General features: G+C 38.5%; 2 protein-coding genes across 2 annotated transcripts; one reads left to right on the forward strand and one right to left on the reverse strand.

Moving 5' to 3' along the window:
• Positions 1-6,723: 6,723 nt before the first annotated feature.
• LOC108364883 (uncharacterized) lies at positions 6,724-7,707 on the reverse strand. The gene has a single exon (XM_017618746.1). It carries the CDS (start codon positions 7,705-7,707, stop codon positions 6,724-6,726), a length of 984 nt encoding a protein of 327 aa, XP_017474235.1.
• A 1,831-nt stretch (positions 7,708-9,538) lies between these two features.
• On the forward strand, positions 9,539-12,330 carry LOC108364884 (mucin-19-like). The gene has a single exon (XM_017618747.1). It carries the CDS (start codon positions 10,171-10,173, stop codon positions 12,328-12,330), a length of 2,160 nt encoding a protein of 719 aa, XP_017474236.1. The 5' UTR covers positions 9,539-10,170.
• The last annotated feature ends 4,459 nt before the right edge of the window (positions 12,331-16,789 follow it).

Genomic DNA, 16,789 nt, shown 5'->3' on the forward strand with positions numbered 1-16,789 from the left:
CTTTTGAATTTTGAAAGCAAATTTTTTTCAAACTCTGATATCTACCCAGTTTCACGAAAGTTATTTAAGTGAAAAATTATCTTGTCAATATTGCTTTGGCGAATTGATATTTAGACTTTGTTGCTTTTTCCATTTTTTAAAAAAACCAAATCGTGGTACAAAGCTCAATAACAATATTGAGAAAAATTATTATTTTTGTTTGAATTTAATATGAAAACTGACAGAAGGCAAAAAATCACTTTTCACTTAAACTGCAATTGAACAAATTTTATTTTTCAAAGTTCAAAAACATAAATCTTAAAAAAAAACACCTTCATGAAAGTTTCGGGATCTTTTAAGATCATTCAGAGGTATTGTATTAGAATATTTATCCAAAAATTTGTATAAGTGTTTGCTTTTATGATTTTATTTTTTTTCTACATTCCGTGGACGTTATTATTTTTCGAATATGCTGTAAAGTAAAAATCAATTTAAATTAAATAAAAACTGTTTAACATAATTTTACTTAGAGCTTGGAAAGACATTTCTTTTCAAAGCCCAAAAATTTAAACCTCATAAAATCACCTTCATGAAAATTGCAGGATCTTTTACGATCAGTCGGAGGTATTGTATATAAATAGTGAACCAAATATTTGTAGGAGTGTTTGCTGTTATGATTTTTTAAATTTCAAAATTCTGTAGACTTTATTATGTTTCGAATTTTTTATACATATTTTTTTCTAAACATCATTTTTAAAACGACTATAATAGCTTTTGAAGTATTCAAAAAATAATCTTGCAAAATTTGGAAAATTGTGAAATTAAGAATTTTTTTGCCAGCACTTTGTTACATCCAGCCCCAACCGCCTAGCAGAAATTCTTCTTTTTCATGCAGAAATATTCGTAGAGCTTTTAGACGCATTTCTGCACCAAGAATAAAATTTTATAAAAAAAAAGTAGTTTACGTCATTCCAAATAAAAAACAATCGATTTGACTTGTATTGACCCATATTCTATTATTATTTTTTCAAATATCGCAAGGTAGGGATCTACCAAAGAGATATGCATCATCAAAATTAGTATTTTTTCTTCGAAAATATAGTCACAGTAGAAATAAACGACTTAATAACGAGTGTGACTCCTTACTGAACCTACTTATGTCGCTATGTCAGACGCTAAACCTAAGGTTTCCATAACTGAAATTTTTGCTTTTCACATGGCTCAAATTAATATTTATTATATTTATGTATGTATGTACAAGTTTTTATTCTTAAATCAATTATAACTATATGAAAATCTCATTCATCATCCTCTTGAAATCCTACAAAATTTAAACGTCTACCCCTAATGGGTCGCTGCGTTGAAGTGGGGGTGGGCACATATTGCTCCAGCGCGAAATTTCTGGCGCCATTATTAAAAGGTGTCGACGCATTCGCGAAACCATTCGGTATCATTTCCATAATTTCCTCGTCAGCGGACTGCGACTGATTCATCCTTTGATATTCCTTTTCTCGATCTACCCATTCGGCAAGCATGGCTAGCGCACCATATCGCTTTCCAGACATCTTCGGCGGTTAAAAGTTGTCAGAAATTTTATACAAATCTCACTAGCGTGAACTTGTGTTGACGTTAGTCAAAACGAGACTACCACAGCGGCAGATGAGTAGCTGTTTTTATAAGCGGCTTGACTAGTGAACATTTCTAGGGAAAGTTTTAAATTGAAGGGACATAGTTTTTTTGCGGATTCCATTAAAGGAGTCTTTCTCTTTGTTTATTGACTGGTAATATAAACTAGCATGCGTTTAGTGATTTGTGTTTTTTTTGTTTGAATGGCAGATATTATATTAAAAAAGGAAGTGACTATAACAGTTTCTCCCAAAAATTATAAAGAGGTTTATCTAAGTATTGCTAAACGATGTTGATAAACATGTGGAAAGGGAAAAGCAGTTATTGTCGAGCTACCTGCTTGCGTATGCAAATATTCATATTTTAAGGAGTGGTTTCGGTTGCGAATTACCTGTACCTGAGTACATACAGACATCTTGTATGAAAAATAAATCGTCCTTATTTTGCACACATGTACATACATATTTATTCTGATGCATAGAAATATTGGGTGGTTAACGCATGATTGACCTGCGATTTTGAAATATTTAGTTTACCAGCTACACTACCAAACCTAAGACAATGAATTGTGTAAAAGAAAAAGCAACAAAAAAATCCTTCTAAGGCACACTGGGTCGAATCGAGAATTTAAAACGACAAAAATGTTTACTTTCATGCATTTTACAAATTTCAATGAATATTTGCATCTATGGGTTAAAGAGGCCACTGGTTACGAATTTGATATTAAATTTTCAAAATTCAAAATGGCGGACGACATTTTAAAAAATTATGAAACTTGATATCCAGGGGATTTTGAGGCTGCTGATTACGAATGCAAAGATTTTAATTTCAAACTTTTTCATCCTAAATTTAGGATTCGTGGCAGTGTGTGACTTATGAAAAAATGCTCTATTTAAAGAAAGGGAAACGGGCCGAGGAACTGTTGATATTTTTACATTAATTACTTGCTAGTTTTCAAAAACTGCGAAAAAATGCAATGCGTATTATTAATGGAAGCATTGATTTTCAAGATTTCTATACCATTTCACATTTTTACGGTTTTTTCACCTTATAAAGAGCATGGAAAATTTCATGGGCTTTGAGGCAGTTCTAAATATATATATATATTTTTTTTTTAACAAAAAAATAAGGGTATTCTTTTGTTCATATAGAAAAATTCTTAACATTTAAAAATTCTTAAAAATATATTTTTTTTTAATTTTTCATACGAAAGTCTTTCATTTAGAATAAAATAAATTTTTTTCGCAAAAAAAGGTTTATTTGTCAATATAGTATCGTTTTAGAGCGAAAAATTTAGTGCAGCATTTTTGAGATTTTTTATACGTTTTCTCAAGATCCTCAAAATAGGCGTTTGTTTAAGTGATAATGGCTGAATGTAGGGTATGTGCTGGATAAGGGAGCAATTTGTAAAAATTTATGCAATTTTCCGACCGCACACATACATAGACACCCAAATCATATTCTTGAGCAAGAGCACTTTTTTCTTGACCAAATGTGATCGTTTTGTTGCAAATCTGTCCAGTAGCTTGAAATATTATTAGCCGGTGATCCTTTACATGTAAAAACTTAGTCTAGCTATAATGAAAAATTATTAAGAAATATTTTTTAATTTTTCTGCCGCTTGAAATGTACTTCGCCGTTGCTGTACATTTTCTTGAAAAAATAAATATAGGGGCATTTTTCTAGAGAGCTGCTCATTTCAGAAATTAAAAAATTAAAAAAAAAGAAATCTAACTAAAACTAAAGAACTAAAAGACGAACTCTCCAAGCCTTAAACTTACAAAGTAATCAAGAAAAAATTTAGTTGTATCCGACTTTACTAATATGTTATTCCGAGATGTTTGAAGTTTTCAATCAGTTTCTCCCAGGGTTAAGTTAAATTAGGATGACTACCTCCACTAGAGATACGCTTGGACTAAAAAATAAATTATTATTTTTGTGTTGCCATTAAGGCAGGTACGGATACAAAAGGGAACGCGAAAGGATGAGAAACAAAGTGTTGGTGTTTATATCTGCGTACCGAAAAATGCATCTACCTAACCGATCTATGGTTCGCGCAGGTAACAACAATACCTTATTTTTTCCATTGAATACACTCGATTACAAGTGATTAGTACAGGTACAGGTACTTAAGAGCGTCGCAAGTAGTCGCTAACTACTGCTATGATGACCACTAATTATATATAAAAAGGGACAACTCCTTCTAGACTTCAAACGCACTTCAAAAACAGTAAAGCTCAGACACATAGCAGAGAACAACAATGAAATCAATCATGGCTGAAATATATATCCAAAACAAAAGCAGCGCCGAAAATTTTTTCTGCATCAAGCTTAAGAACTCAACAGTTCTTTGTAGTACCCCTTATGTGTATCACACAGAAACGCCACAAGAATTAAGCAGTCAATTGGATGTGGTAATCAAAGCGAGTATAAGAAGTCAGCAAGAGACACCAAGTGTACACAGAGCGATTCCCTACTTGTTGGCGCAGTATGAAGGCACACCTGTTAGGCACACGCGGAAGATTAAACGAAAACGTCTGGATTTTAACAAAGCATCGGAAAGTGACTGCGAAAATGATATACACTATAACTCACTAACTGTTCCTAAGTTCCGGGAGATGGCAAAAGAAGGTTTGACATATGAAAGAAGAGCTATTGACTTGCTGTGTAAGCAGAAGACGACACAGCGATTTGGAGTGGTTAGAAAGTTCAGCTGTAGCGTTTATGAGGAAGAGAACGTAGGAAGCTGTTTTGTGAAACGACGTCGATTTTGTTAACCGAATAGTTGGAAATGAAAATTGTAATTATTTGTGTGTATTATTGTATTATTATAGTTACTCAGCGCTTAGGATCGAATATATTAAAGTGAACATTTAAACTTTATATGTGTATTTTTATTTAAAAATATTATCTATAAAATTTATATCTACATTCTATCGACATAAATCGAAGTTATACTGGGGAATGGAAGTATTTGTCAGGAGGTTATTCATATGATCGTGGTTCTGATCCAATATGTCGAACTAACCTGTCCTGCATCTGGACTAAGATATTACGCTGTGCCATTGAAAGTTACAACTATCTCAGCTCATTAATAAGTCATACGTATTCTACACGAAGGTGATTGGAATAAATCTAGAATAAGCTTTCTTTAATACATACGAAAAAGTAGGTTTAGAGCTGCGAAGCATGCAGATTTGTGGAAGCTTAGTGCCCACAAAAGTCCCATCATAGTACCGAAGTATACGCTTTTGATTTGGATTTGCAGATGCAGTTGGACCATACATGGTGGGTGAAAGAAAACAGAGCTGCCGTAATGTATTCACAGATGACTTAGAAGCCAGCAGTGACCAACTACATTAAGGAAATTTTGGATTTTAACATAATGATACATTTATAGGTTTCGACCAGAGAAAATCAGACGTAGGCATTTTAGTGGTTGGTGCAGTAGGTCTGAGTGCTTATGGCCCTGCGAATCAGTCATTTCGTCTGCCAAACGACTGCATCGTCTTCCAATGTATAGTTTATGCTATACGGAAAAGCCTGCATGTCGTATCACATTACCACCACTGGGTCATCTAAACCTCACTCGTTACTCTAATAATATCAAGGACATCGAAAAAGCTGATAATAAGCGAGGCAAACCTTTCTTGTAAGCACAGTTTAGCAGTTAAAAATGACTTATGGGACAAACGAGTTGCTCTTGAGTTCTCAAAGGAAGATCTTTGAAACTCAACGAACCTACAGTAGGAGTTATTAACGACGCAACGATTTATAGAAAATGGTCACTTATTAATATAAAGGATATCCCTAAAGCCTTGACGGGAAAATTCTTTTATGTACCACATTCTACTGTGGGGTGTGACAGTTTACTGAAACTCAGAAATATTTGATTTATTTAGTAGATTTTCCATATTTTTTGAAAAACTCTCTCATTGTATGTACTCTTGACGGCTGAGTGGAAGATCGCCCCATCTCAGCTTCCGATATATTGAGATAGGGCGTTTTTGAAGCGGCAGCTGAGATAGACCGTTTTTGAATCAAATTCTGTGATACGACGTTCTTCAACAAAATTCTGAAATAGGGTGTTTTTCAACAATTTTTCTTCATCTTTTTGACCAATATCTATTATTCTATAGCTGCGTTGCTTTTACTAAATGAAAAGGCAGACTTGTAAATATATAAGAGTTATATGATGACACCTGTTCGATTTATAGCAAAATGACTATAAAACAGTGGAACTGAAATACATATTTATAACTTGAAAAATTATTTTTTTTTTACAGTAGGCGTAAACAAAAGTATACCACCCTATGTGTTTACCATTTCTGCGATCTCGAAGCCTTTATAATGGTTTGCATGAATAAAATTTTGCCATGTGGATTGAAAATATGTATAGCTTTCCGAATTTCAGCAACCGAAAATTTTGCAAAATTCGCAATTATTCGCAAACCAATTTAAACAACGAAATAAACGTCCTTAGTATACCTCAAAAATACCCGTACATATGTTGAGCGACGAGAATGAGCCCTTTCCTAAAATACACTTTCTATTTTCTTTATTGAAGGAACACCGCGTGTAATCTCCTAATATTTAAAAAACTGGGATTGAACATTTTTTCTGGGGGACAGAATTGAATTGGAAGCTCCTCGCTGTTGCAATACACTATCTTTTATTTAATTGTGTTAATTTTAAATATGTATATTAGGGTTATCCTTATATGTAGGAAACCAATTTTTACATCAGATTTCCTAAGCATCAACCCCTCCGACGATGCTACTATCTATAGAGACTCAAAAATTTAAAATTAAGTTTTTCTTCATATATAAATTTTCGTCCCGATTGGTGACGGTTAAAGCGTGTCAAACAGGGGTCAATGTTCAGAGTTATTAAATGAAAAGAAATATGTTTTTTTTTAGTTTTTGAGTGCGACATGCTTTAACAGTTACCATTCGGGACCAAAATATGTGTGTGATAACTGTGACCGTGTTATTACCGATTGAGAGGTTGAGACTGAATTTTTTTTAATTTGATTTATTAAGGACAACCCTATTATTATTATTATGAGCCTTGAGCACTGCGACCTCTAAGGTGGTCTATTGTGCGTGGCCCTTTATCCTATATATGAAGGCTTTTAATATAAGCTAGCACTTCGGTGGGCTTTTTGTTCCATATTTCGAATGGATTAAGTGTTGTACCACCTAGGTGAGCGAGTCTGCGTCTAGCGAGAGCAACACATTCACAAAGGATGTGTTCTGGCGTTTCTTCGTCCATCTCACAGAAGCGACAGACGCTCGTGTCTGAAAGATTCATTTTACTGAGGTGATAACGCAGGGAACAATGTCCCGTGTAGTACCCAGTGAGAGTTCGAAGGTCCTCCCTGCCTAGATTTATGAGCTTTTTTGAAGCTTCTTGTGATGGACAGATGAACTGCTTAGCTTGTCCTTGCGCCGGACATTCATTCCAGTGCCTTTCGAATTTTTTGTCGACCCACTTGTTTATGACCTCCCTTAAGTGGGCTTTGGTGAGCCCGCAGAAGGGTTCCGGGCCATGGAATAGTGTGGTAGCTCCGTGTTTTGCTAGGCGGTCCGCCTGTTCATTGCCGTCATGGCCCTCGTGCCCCGGCACCCAGCCCAGTAATACTGTGTTCTTGCTTCCAAGACCGTTTAGGGTGTTGAGGCAGTCGTACACTAGTTTGGATGTTATTATGTGGGACCTCAGTGCTAGCAAGGCAGCCTGACTGTCCGACATAATGCAGATGTTTTTAGAGGATGTGCCTCTTCTGAGGCATTCTCTGCCACAGATATCGATCGCATGAATCTCTGCTTGGAAAATGGTGGGGTAGCTGCCCATTGGTATCGATCTTTTAAAATTCGGCCCAAATATACCAGCTCCTGTTTTTCCATCTTCAAGTTTTGATTCGTCAGTGTACCAAACTTCAGCTCCGGGTTTGGTGTAGGGGTTTCCTGTGCTCCAGGATGCTCGGTCCGCAATAGATACCTTGAAATTCCTAGAAATTACTAGTATCGGAGCTACTGAGTCCCTCATATGCATTATGGGGTCATTTGTGAATTTCATAAGGACCTTCATATGACCTGTCATGTTTCCGGTTTTTAACTCGGAAGTGTTTAGGATTCTCAGTGCCGAGAGACTGGCCTCCCTCTCTATTAGAATTGGGAAGGGCGGTATGCCTACAAGAGCACTAAGTGCATCACAACCCTAATATATATGGTATTTTTTTAACAATTTTGTGCTTCAAATTACGGAAGTGGAAATGTAACTGGGTCACATGTTGCTGAACTAACAATTTTATCGAGGAGTGCATTCTAGCACTTTAGAAACATACATACATATACCATGCTTATTATAATGTAAATAACATATCTTTCTTTTTTGTTGAAAATTTCAGTAAAACCTATATCCTATTCCTGGTGTTTGAAAAAAATTTTAACGTGCTTATTATATTTTATGTTTCCTAACTCAAAGTGCATTTCGTAAATGGCCTGAAAATCTGATCTAAATAAGGTCAAATTATCGACCAACCTAGGACGAGTGCAGCAATAATAACAGCAAAACGGTTTGCCTAACTTCGGCAGCAACGAAAATGAGCTCAAATGTCGACGCCGCACTTAATTAACAAATATACAAGCACTTAACATAACCTCAAATGACAGCGGCAACAAAAATAACAAGAACACATGCATACACACATGTGAAAAGCGACGATGTGTTGCAACGCTGATAATACAATAACCAACAACAACAACAAGAAAAACACACAGGCAACTGTAATTTCAGCAAAGTTCACAAAAGGAATATGGGTAACAACATTGATGACAGCAAGGAAAATAATACAAACATACAACAATACCAACAACAATGAGAACAATGGCGAAACCGCAGAAATTAAAGTGGTTGTACTAAAGGCAGTATAACAACAAGAACAATAACAACAAATGGAAGGCCGGTAGAAGCGTTGGAGAAACGGAAGTGAAATGAATGAAGAACAAACAACAAACAAAAAGGACAACAAAAACAGTCGCTTTAAGGCTGCAACAATAATAAAGGACTACTAGCAGAGCGTCGATAGAGAAGAGCGACGCTGAAAAGCAAAAGCAAAATGAATTGCGTGAAATATAACTAGCCAACAACAACAGCTGCAAAGCCAATAAATTGAAAATGAAAAGAGCGCAAAAGCCAATGAACAAGAATAAAAAACACCAACAGCAGTTAATTCTTTGCAACTGAACCTCGGCGTAAGTGCGAATAGGAAAAGTGGAGTTCGCGCGTTGTATACTCCCTTGCACTCGCTCATATGCATGGCGCGCTCTCAACGCCTATTGCCTACTCACTCTCACCACACGCCGGCCCAGCTGCCCTATAGCGCGCTTATATACTTTGCCACACACAACGGAGCGCAAAAGTGTTAGTGCGTTGTAAACTGCCGCGCTGCTTCGCGCAACCACCACGAGCGCTCTCACTCACACAGTAGCGCGCGGATGAAAACTGGTCAAACCACGGAGCGAAACGCAGCGCTGTAGCAAAGCAGTCAATAACACCAAAAACAACGCCGCTACTGCGCCCATTCCCATTGGACCTCGTCGCCTATTACTGAGCTTTTAGGCCCGCGTGGATGAGCAGAGCGTGAGTGGTGGTGGTGCGCCAGCGTTCGCGCGCGCATGTGTGTGTGAGAGCGCGCAACAGTAGTGCTGCTGTTGCTTTTGGCACTCGATGCGGACCACTTGAATTTAACCAACAATGAGCATAAGAGCAAGCGACTGAGCCTATATGGGCCACTTATGTGTTGGCAAATATGAAATTTGTGTTGATTGAGGGCGCGCGCGGAGGCACTCGGCAGGCGTTTAATGTGCGATCGCATGTGGTGCGGCTATACGCGACGGCGCCGGTCTCAGTTAAACGACGTGTTCGGCCAGAGTAGCAGTGCGAAGAGTTAGTGAACGGGCGCGCGCGTCTCTTTTACTTGGAAATTTTATAGCCTCGACCGACAAAGCAAATAATTAAAGCCAGGAAAGAAAATAAACGAAAAGGAAGAAGAAGAAACAGTGAAGTGAACAGTGTATGTGAAAAGAAAACGATAGAGAGGAAGCATGCTGCGAGTTTTAACTAGAAGTTAGTAAATTGGTGAATTGCCGACGCGATTTTCGCAAGCGCGTATCGAACATTAAGTGAATAATTTTCCAACGCGTTTTTACTAGAAAAATTTGTTTATCAACGACGCGCGGTGTTTTAGAAAGGAAAATTGACACACTGTCGCTGACAGCAGCCATCGTGCGCGCGCGTTATGAGTGCGTTTGGGTATATAGTTATTTGTGTTTGTGAAAGCGCAGCGCTTGACCTTTTATAAGCTTTTGGCAGCAAGCGCCGCGCCGCGTAGCGCCTCTTTTATAAGCCACATTGCAAGCTTACCGACGGCTTTTTGCATAAACAGTGTACCTGCTGGTTCTTATCTGTAAAAGCGCTTTATGTGCGCCCATGAACTGGTGTGTATAGCTGCCATTGCCGTTATCAGCTGCCTTCGCAGCGTTGACCAACGCAAGTAGCTCAATGTCAACGGTGGCGACTACGCGCGCATCGCTTACACAACACGCACTGTCATCGTCACGGTCATCGTCATCGCCACCGCCGTCTGTCGTTACTGTTACATCGTCAGTCCCAGCATCGCCCACAACACCGCCACCGCCACTGCAAGCGCCCAACCTATTGTCATCGCATTCGCATAGCCACGCGCCCCTATTCGAGCAGTTGTACGCGCTGCGTCGTCAACGCGTCGATATGCATCCAGATTGCATGCTGTTGCAAGCGCATGGCGTAACAAGTCCGCGCTTGAGCCCAAGCGCAGCAGCGTTAACAGCTGCAAAAAGCAGACGACCCAGCGCGCCGATGGAAGCATCGGCGGCGGCGGAGGAACCGGAAGAAGATATATGCGAAGCGGTCGATTCGGCTGATGAAATGGATGTGGTGGGTGACAACGACGACGACGACGACGAGGGGGATATGAGATCGCAAGCGATAAGCGAATTGGAAGCCAAAGCAACCGCTACACGTTTGGTTGGTACAACACCTCACGGCGGGGTAGAAGTAGAGGCGGGTGAGGATGTGGAAGAGGACGATGATGCGCTTAGTCTGTGTAGTGAGGACAGCGAATTGTCTGTGGGGCAGGAGGGAGGCAGCGCGGCGAATAGTGGCTGCCACACGGCGCCCAGTTTTTGTGATTTCAACCAACAACGTCGGCTATTGCTGAGTAATGTTGGCAATATGATGGCATTGTGCGCGCCGTCGGCATTTAGCAGCGTACATGCGCCCGGCGCTTCAGCGTACGGCGGCGATGGCAGTGATGCGCGTTCGAGCGCCTCAACGGACGACAATACAATACAGCAGTTGGACGACGAGAGCGTGGGTAGTGGGACGGGACTTACATTGCAGCCACAGCAGGCGCCGCCACCTCTGCAACCAGGTACCGCTATGCTCGATCCATATGTAGTGGCCAGCGCATTGCGTATGCCGGTGCCAATGGTGCCGCGCGCAGCGCCTACACACGCTGCGTCCTTTCAAACGGAATTCATGCGAAAGTCGCACATGTACGCCGAGGAGTTGGTGAAGCAACAAATGCAATTTATGGCTGCAGCGCGCGCCAGCGCTTTTACGTTGCGCGGCACCAGCACGGTGGAGAGCGCAGCTGCGGCGGAAAGACGCGCTTTTGCGCGCGTACAAGGCGCGTCACAACAAATGTCCAACTTGGCGAGCATACAATCACAACTAACGGCCATCACAAAAATGTCACAACTCAGCGCTGCGGCGGCAGCTGCAGCTGTGGCTGTAGCAGCGGTAGCCAATAATAATCAGCCCGCGCAGCATTCACAACACCCGCAATTGCAACAAAATAAATCGAATTTTCCCAATAACGCAGACGCGCTGAGCAAGCTGAGCGCTTTGACCACAGCGCATACGCACCTCTCGCCCACCTCCGCCTCGGCAGCCGTTTCAAGCTTGAGCCAACTACAGGCGCAAATGCAAGCGCATTTTCCGTACGCTCATAGCAATCATGCCAACAACAACCTCAACAATAACAACAATCTAAATGAACCGGCGCTCAAATTTAGCATTGACAATATTTTGAAAGCCGATTTTGGCAGGCGTCTAGCGGAGGGCGCAGCCTGCATGGCGGCGTGTAACAGCAGCTCGCGTGCAACGAAAACCTACGGTGGCGGTAATAGCACCAGCGCTTTACTACGTGCGCGGAAAGCGGCTGCAGCATCGTCTGTGAATGCAGCTGCGGCAGCGTCTTCGGCTAGTGCTGGCGCTAATGCCACCAACTCCGCGATCGCCATTGACCTAACGCATTTGAGCGCTTCATCGACTGCGACCACCACAACGTCTTCGACGGCTACGCTGAACTTTTCGCATACACTCGCGAATATCTGCACAAACAGCAGCGATTCTAATAGCACCGCGGTGAGCAGCAGCTATGGCGGTGCCGCCTCTGAGCATGCAAAGTCACCTGGCGCTGCTGGAGCGGCGAATGGTGATTTTTCAGCGGCAGCGGCGAAATGCGCAGCTACGTCGACGGAAGAGTCGAATGGCGGCGGTAGCAGCAGCAGCGCTGTAAAGTCCAGTGGCACAGGTGCGAGCGGCAGCGGCCCGATTGTGTGGCCAGCGTGGGTGTACTGCACGCGCTACAGCGATCGACCCAGTTCAGGTACGTAAGAATGCTTTAGTGTTTTTTTTTTATCAGAGTGATTGTGAATTTGAAAAATGAAAGAATTAAAATTGGTTCAGTGACTCTCATACCCTTCGCCCCATTTCGTTTAATTAAAATTGTTACTTTATCGAATGTATCTAAGAAAAAAACCTGTGCAACCTCAGGCTTTGTAAATCCACCATCGATCTGATATGCAACTGCGTTAAACACTGAAAGAGGCCTTAGTTAAGCAAATCGATACTCGCGTCGATTTTATAGCTGGTTTTGATGGCACGAAGAAAAGTTCCTTTACCACGCCAAATAGAAATTGAGAATCCTTGCAAAACTAATACGGACATGTGTAAAGTGGCGTTCAGGAGAAACTTTTTAATCTCTTTCCAAGCCGTAGAATGGTTTTGTAGTACCAAATAAAATATAATTCGAATAACATATATGCAATATAAAACTCGAAACTCTTCTATCTTCAAACTGCGTCATTTGTGTAAAAAGCAGGCCACCAGAATAACTTACCTCCATATTCACTGCTGAGTTGAAATTTATAATCAAAGAAAAAAAGGGAAGCGTACTATTTTATTAAAATCCATGTCCGGAATATTGTTCTAGAGGCTTTTTAAACAATTTAACTACATCTCACTCCTTACTTTTTTTTCCGCCGCACAGTGTTTCGACTATATGGAGGCAGATGGAAAAAAGTCATGGTAATAGTTGATAAAGCAAACCGATTGGGCTTAGAGCTTAAAAAGTAAAAGTCATAAATGCAAATTTTCAAATCATTTCCTCATCCCACTTCTCTAAAAACGGCACATTTCCAAAGAATTTCTGGAATTGGCGCGATATCGACTAATTAGTTTAGTTGGCTTTGACGTTGAACCCGTTAAAATAAGTGCTCTCTTTTCTACTGTAATCAATTTTTTAAGTGTCATGGAATATTGAGGTGAAGGTATTTATCATTTATTGTGGCTTAACATTTCTGTATATAAGGTGGTCAAGATTATCCTAAAGCTAACTTAGCCATTAACAATTGAACTTTTTGAAGTTGATTTGCAAGTGAAGACCAGTAAATTAGGGATTTAAAATTATACCGTCGTAATCCTTGTTTAATTCACTATGAAAAAAACATGTTTAAAAACTGGGCGTTTTTCAAGAACTATTTTCAAAATACTTTTTTTTATTCCGACAGAATACCTATCCAGATATAATATTTGTACGGCAAGTTTTTATTTTAAGGCGACAAACCCCTAGAAATGGGCGTGGCCATTGTAGGACTAAAGTTATCAAAATGCAGATTTTCTTGCCGGTTTCGGCAGAATATCGCTTCGTTAGCAACATTTGTTCCACAACTCGTAATAATGATATTTTTGATGCTGTTTTTTTTTAAATTTTTTTTCAAAGATTGGTTTAACAAAAACTTGAATAACTGGGCGGAAACTATTCTGATTTAGACTTACATATGAGATATCAGTGAAAAGGTATTTTCCCACTATTTTTATTTCTGTCTCACTCACGTCTCAATATTTTTTTTTTGTTTTCTTTGAAAAAAGTTAGAAAAAAGCATCAATAATCTCATTATTAAGATTCCGTTGAATTTTTTTTAAATATTTTTATTTGCAAATTTTGTAAGCTTAAACTGTTTTGTCATCTGAGTGGATTTTTTTCAAAAAGTTCATTAAGGAACTATTTTTATAAGTTAGAAACTCCATTTTTGGAGGTATTTTCAAATCGATTCAGCTCACGTAAATCTTAATATTTTTTCGAAATATTTTGGTGGACGTCTTAAAATATAATAGATTTTATAATTCCGATGGAAACACAGTACCGATGTGATTTTTTGTATGGGGAGTGATACAGTCTAATGGATATACAGATGTGTATATGGTCCTATGCAGGCTAGCACAATCCAAGTAGTATATTTCAAGGCTTATAAGCACTCCATTTTATCAGCATCGCTGATTACCGTACTTCAACTAAAGTATGTACTACTTACTAACTGTAGCCAATACTGAACACAAACACATGCGCAGCAAATCAAAAGTTTACGCGCATCAAATAATCATAATATTTAAGGAAAAGATCAAAAATGGTATATCAAACCAAAAACAACAAATAACACCATAAGTGGTTAAGCAATAAATAATAAAAAAAACTCTGGAAAAACAACAACAGTTACAACGTGTGAACAACAACCCCTGATCAACATACATATGTATGTACATAGATACTTCTTTTGCAGTTACAGAGGTAACACCCTCTGGAAAAAAGTAAAATAGTAAGCAGCTGCTACTTTATAAAACAGTAGAGAATAAATATTTTGTATGTGAGGATCAGGGGCGCACCCAGGAATATATTTTGGGAGGGGTTTATACTTCTGAAAATTCGCTTCAGATAAAATCATCATTAAAGTACATTGATGAAAGTTTTATGTACAGTATGTAATAAATAAATAAACTTTTTGAAGTTTCATAAATTGCATTTATTTACATAAAATTAGCAAAAAACTCAAACATTTGTAACCGACTACGAAAAAGGGGTAGGTTATCAATTCGTCGGAATAGTATGCTAACGCATAACTTTGGACCACGTGAACCGATTTCAATAATTCTTTTTTTTATCGGAAAGATGGTACCTCAAGGGTCTTCCCGTAATTTGAAATTACTTGTTTAATATAAAGTTCTATAAACACAAGATGCGCTCAACTTGCAAGAGTAATAAAAAAATTAAAAAAAAAAGAGTTTTAATGTTCATTTTCCTCGATATCTGGTTTCTGGTTTTCGAATGAGATGGTGATTTTTTACGATTGCCTAATTTTTTTAATATTTCGAATACCGAGAAAATTAAATGAACTTGAATTTTTGTTATGTAGGCAATTTTGGTGGAACGAATTCGAAGTGGGCAAATTAAATCTTCGAATCCTTGTTAAGGACATATCAGTTGTAAACTCTTTGAGGCTCAGTAAGTGAGTTGCATTGCATATTTTTAGGTTTCATTCGCAGTTACACTTTTAAGAGCTCTCAAAAAAAACGAAAAATTCATATAAAATGGCGCACAAGAAATGGAATAGGAATTTTCTTCTATCAAAATTTCTTAAATCAATTTGCATCTCTCAAGAAAAAAATGCTCGTATATTTATTTCTTCAATAAAATTTACAGCAAAAGCAAGGTGCTTTATAATAAAAAATATTTCTTGTGATTTTTCTTGAGAGCTGGCTTTAGGATACAGTTTGTATTTCAAGTTATTAGCTTTAGGGGGGGTTTGAACCCCAAAATCCACCCCTTGTGTGCGCTAATGGTGAGGATGTACCTATTACATATGTGTGTATATGTGTATATTAAATACATGTATGCATGTTTGTTTAAATGTGTGTGGCAAGATAATTCGTGAAATGCAAGGGATGACAAGCTGCATGTCGTTTTATACACTTTCTCCTTTCTCTTCTTACTCGAAGGGCCAGTTTTTCAGTGCACGGCTGTGGTTTAAACTTAGTTTAAACGTTCGAGCTGGCTGGTTTAAACTAAGATTACCTAATAAAATGTCAGCTAGCTGTTCAATTTAAACGCAGTGAAAAATTGGCCCTAACATTTAGTCAATGCCTGCGTTCTATCTTAGTAAGTAGTATTTAATTTACAATACCTCTTGTTCTCTTAATTTCAAGTATTTATTTGTGCGTGTCTATGTATATGCATTTATGTGAGTTATACTGAATACTTTCTCAACATTATTTAAGCTCATTATGCTAAATCACCACTTATAGAGCGCATTTCCCAAAGTTTTCTCCCACCATCTGCCCTTTCATGCCTTCCCCTCCCTGTTGTAAACCAGCCACTTTTGTGTTACTGCTTCTCCCATTATTTGGTTACGTAAAGTGCCAACAATTATGGGTGCTTATGTATTTATTTTATGGCACCACAGGGAATTCTCGTTTTGGTTTGGCTCATCCTACTTGGGCCTCCCACTCCCGCCGCCAAATTGACGCTGGGCCACAAAAAAGGTTTGTGAAATGTGTCTTAGTTTGGTTAGATAGATGTTGAGAGTAGTTAATTGTTTTTGTCTAGTGATTTTTTTGGTTGTTTGAGAAATTATTGTTATTATTTATGTAACCATAGATATACATATGTACTATCTGCATTAGGGTGTTCCAAAATTATACAGGAAAATAAACTTTCAGGAATCTTCCCCCTGCCGATCCTCATAACGGAAGAATGTCGAAAATAAGGAGACCCGTATTTTTTATTTTGAAATTTGTTTTATATTTATCAATTCCACGAAAAATTGCAATGCAAAGCCCCGGCGCACGGTGGTGAAAAAACGAAATTTACTAGACTAGTCTACAAAGGCCTGTAATTCTTGAAGGATTTTCATATAATTTTTCTGTAGTTGAAAAATAAATAATTTTTTGAGAAATTTAAGAAGCAACTTTTTTAATTATAATTTAGGGTTCTTTTAAAATGTCATCTTGAAAAAAATCT

Source organism: Rhagoletis zephyria, unplaced genomic scaffold (genome assembly GCF_001687245.7).
Source record: "Rhagoletis zephyria isolate East Lansing unplaced genomic scaffold, Rhagoletis_zephyria_1.1 Rzeph_scaffold_01698, whole genome shotgun sequence".
NCBI classification, from domain to species: Eukaryota; Metazoa; Arthropoda; class Insecta; order Diptera; family Tephritidae; genus Rhagoletis; species Rhagoletis zephyria.

What these genes read in the sequence shown, in the direction of transcription:
- LOC108364883 (XM_017618746.1), bottom strand. Translation starts at nt 7,707, where the DNA reads ATGACAGGTCATATGAAGGTCCTTATGAAATTCACAAATGACCCCATA.
- LOC108364884 (XM_017618747.1), top strand. Translation starts at nt 10,171, where the DNA reads ATGTCAACGGTGGCGACTACGCGCGCATCGCTTACACAACACGCACTG.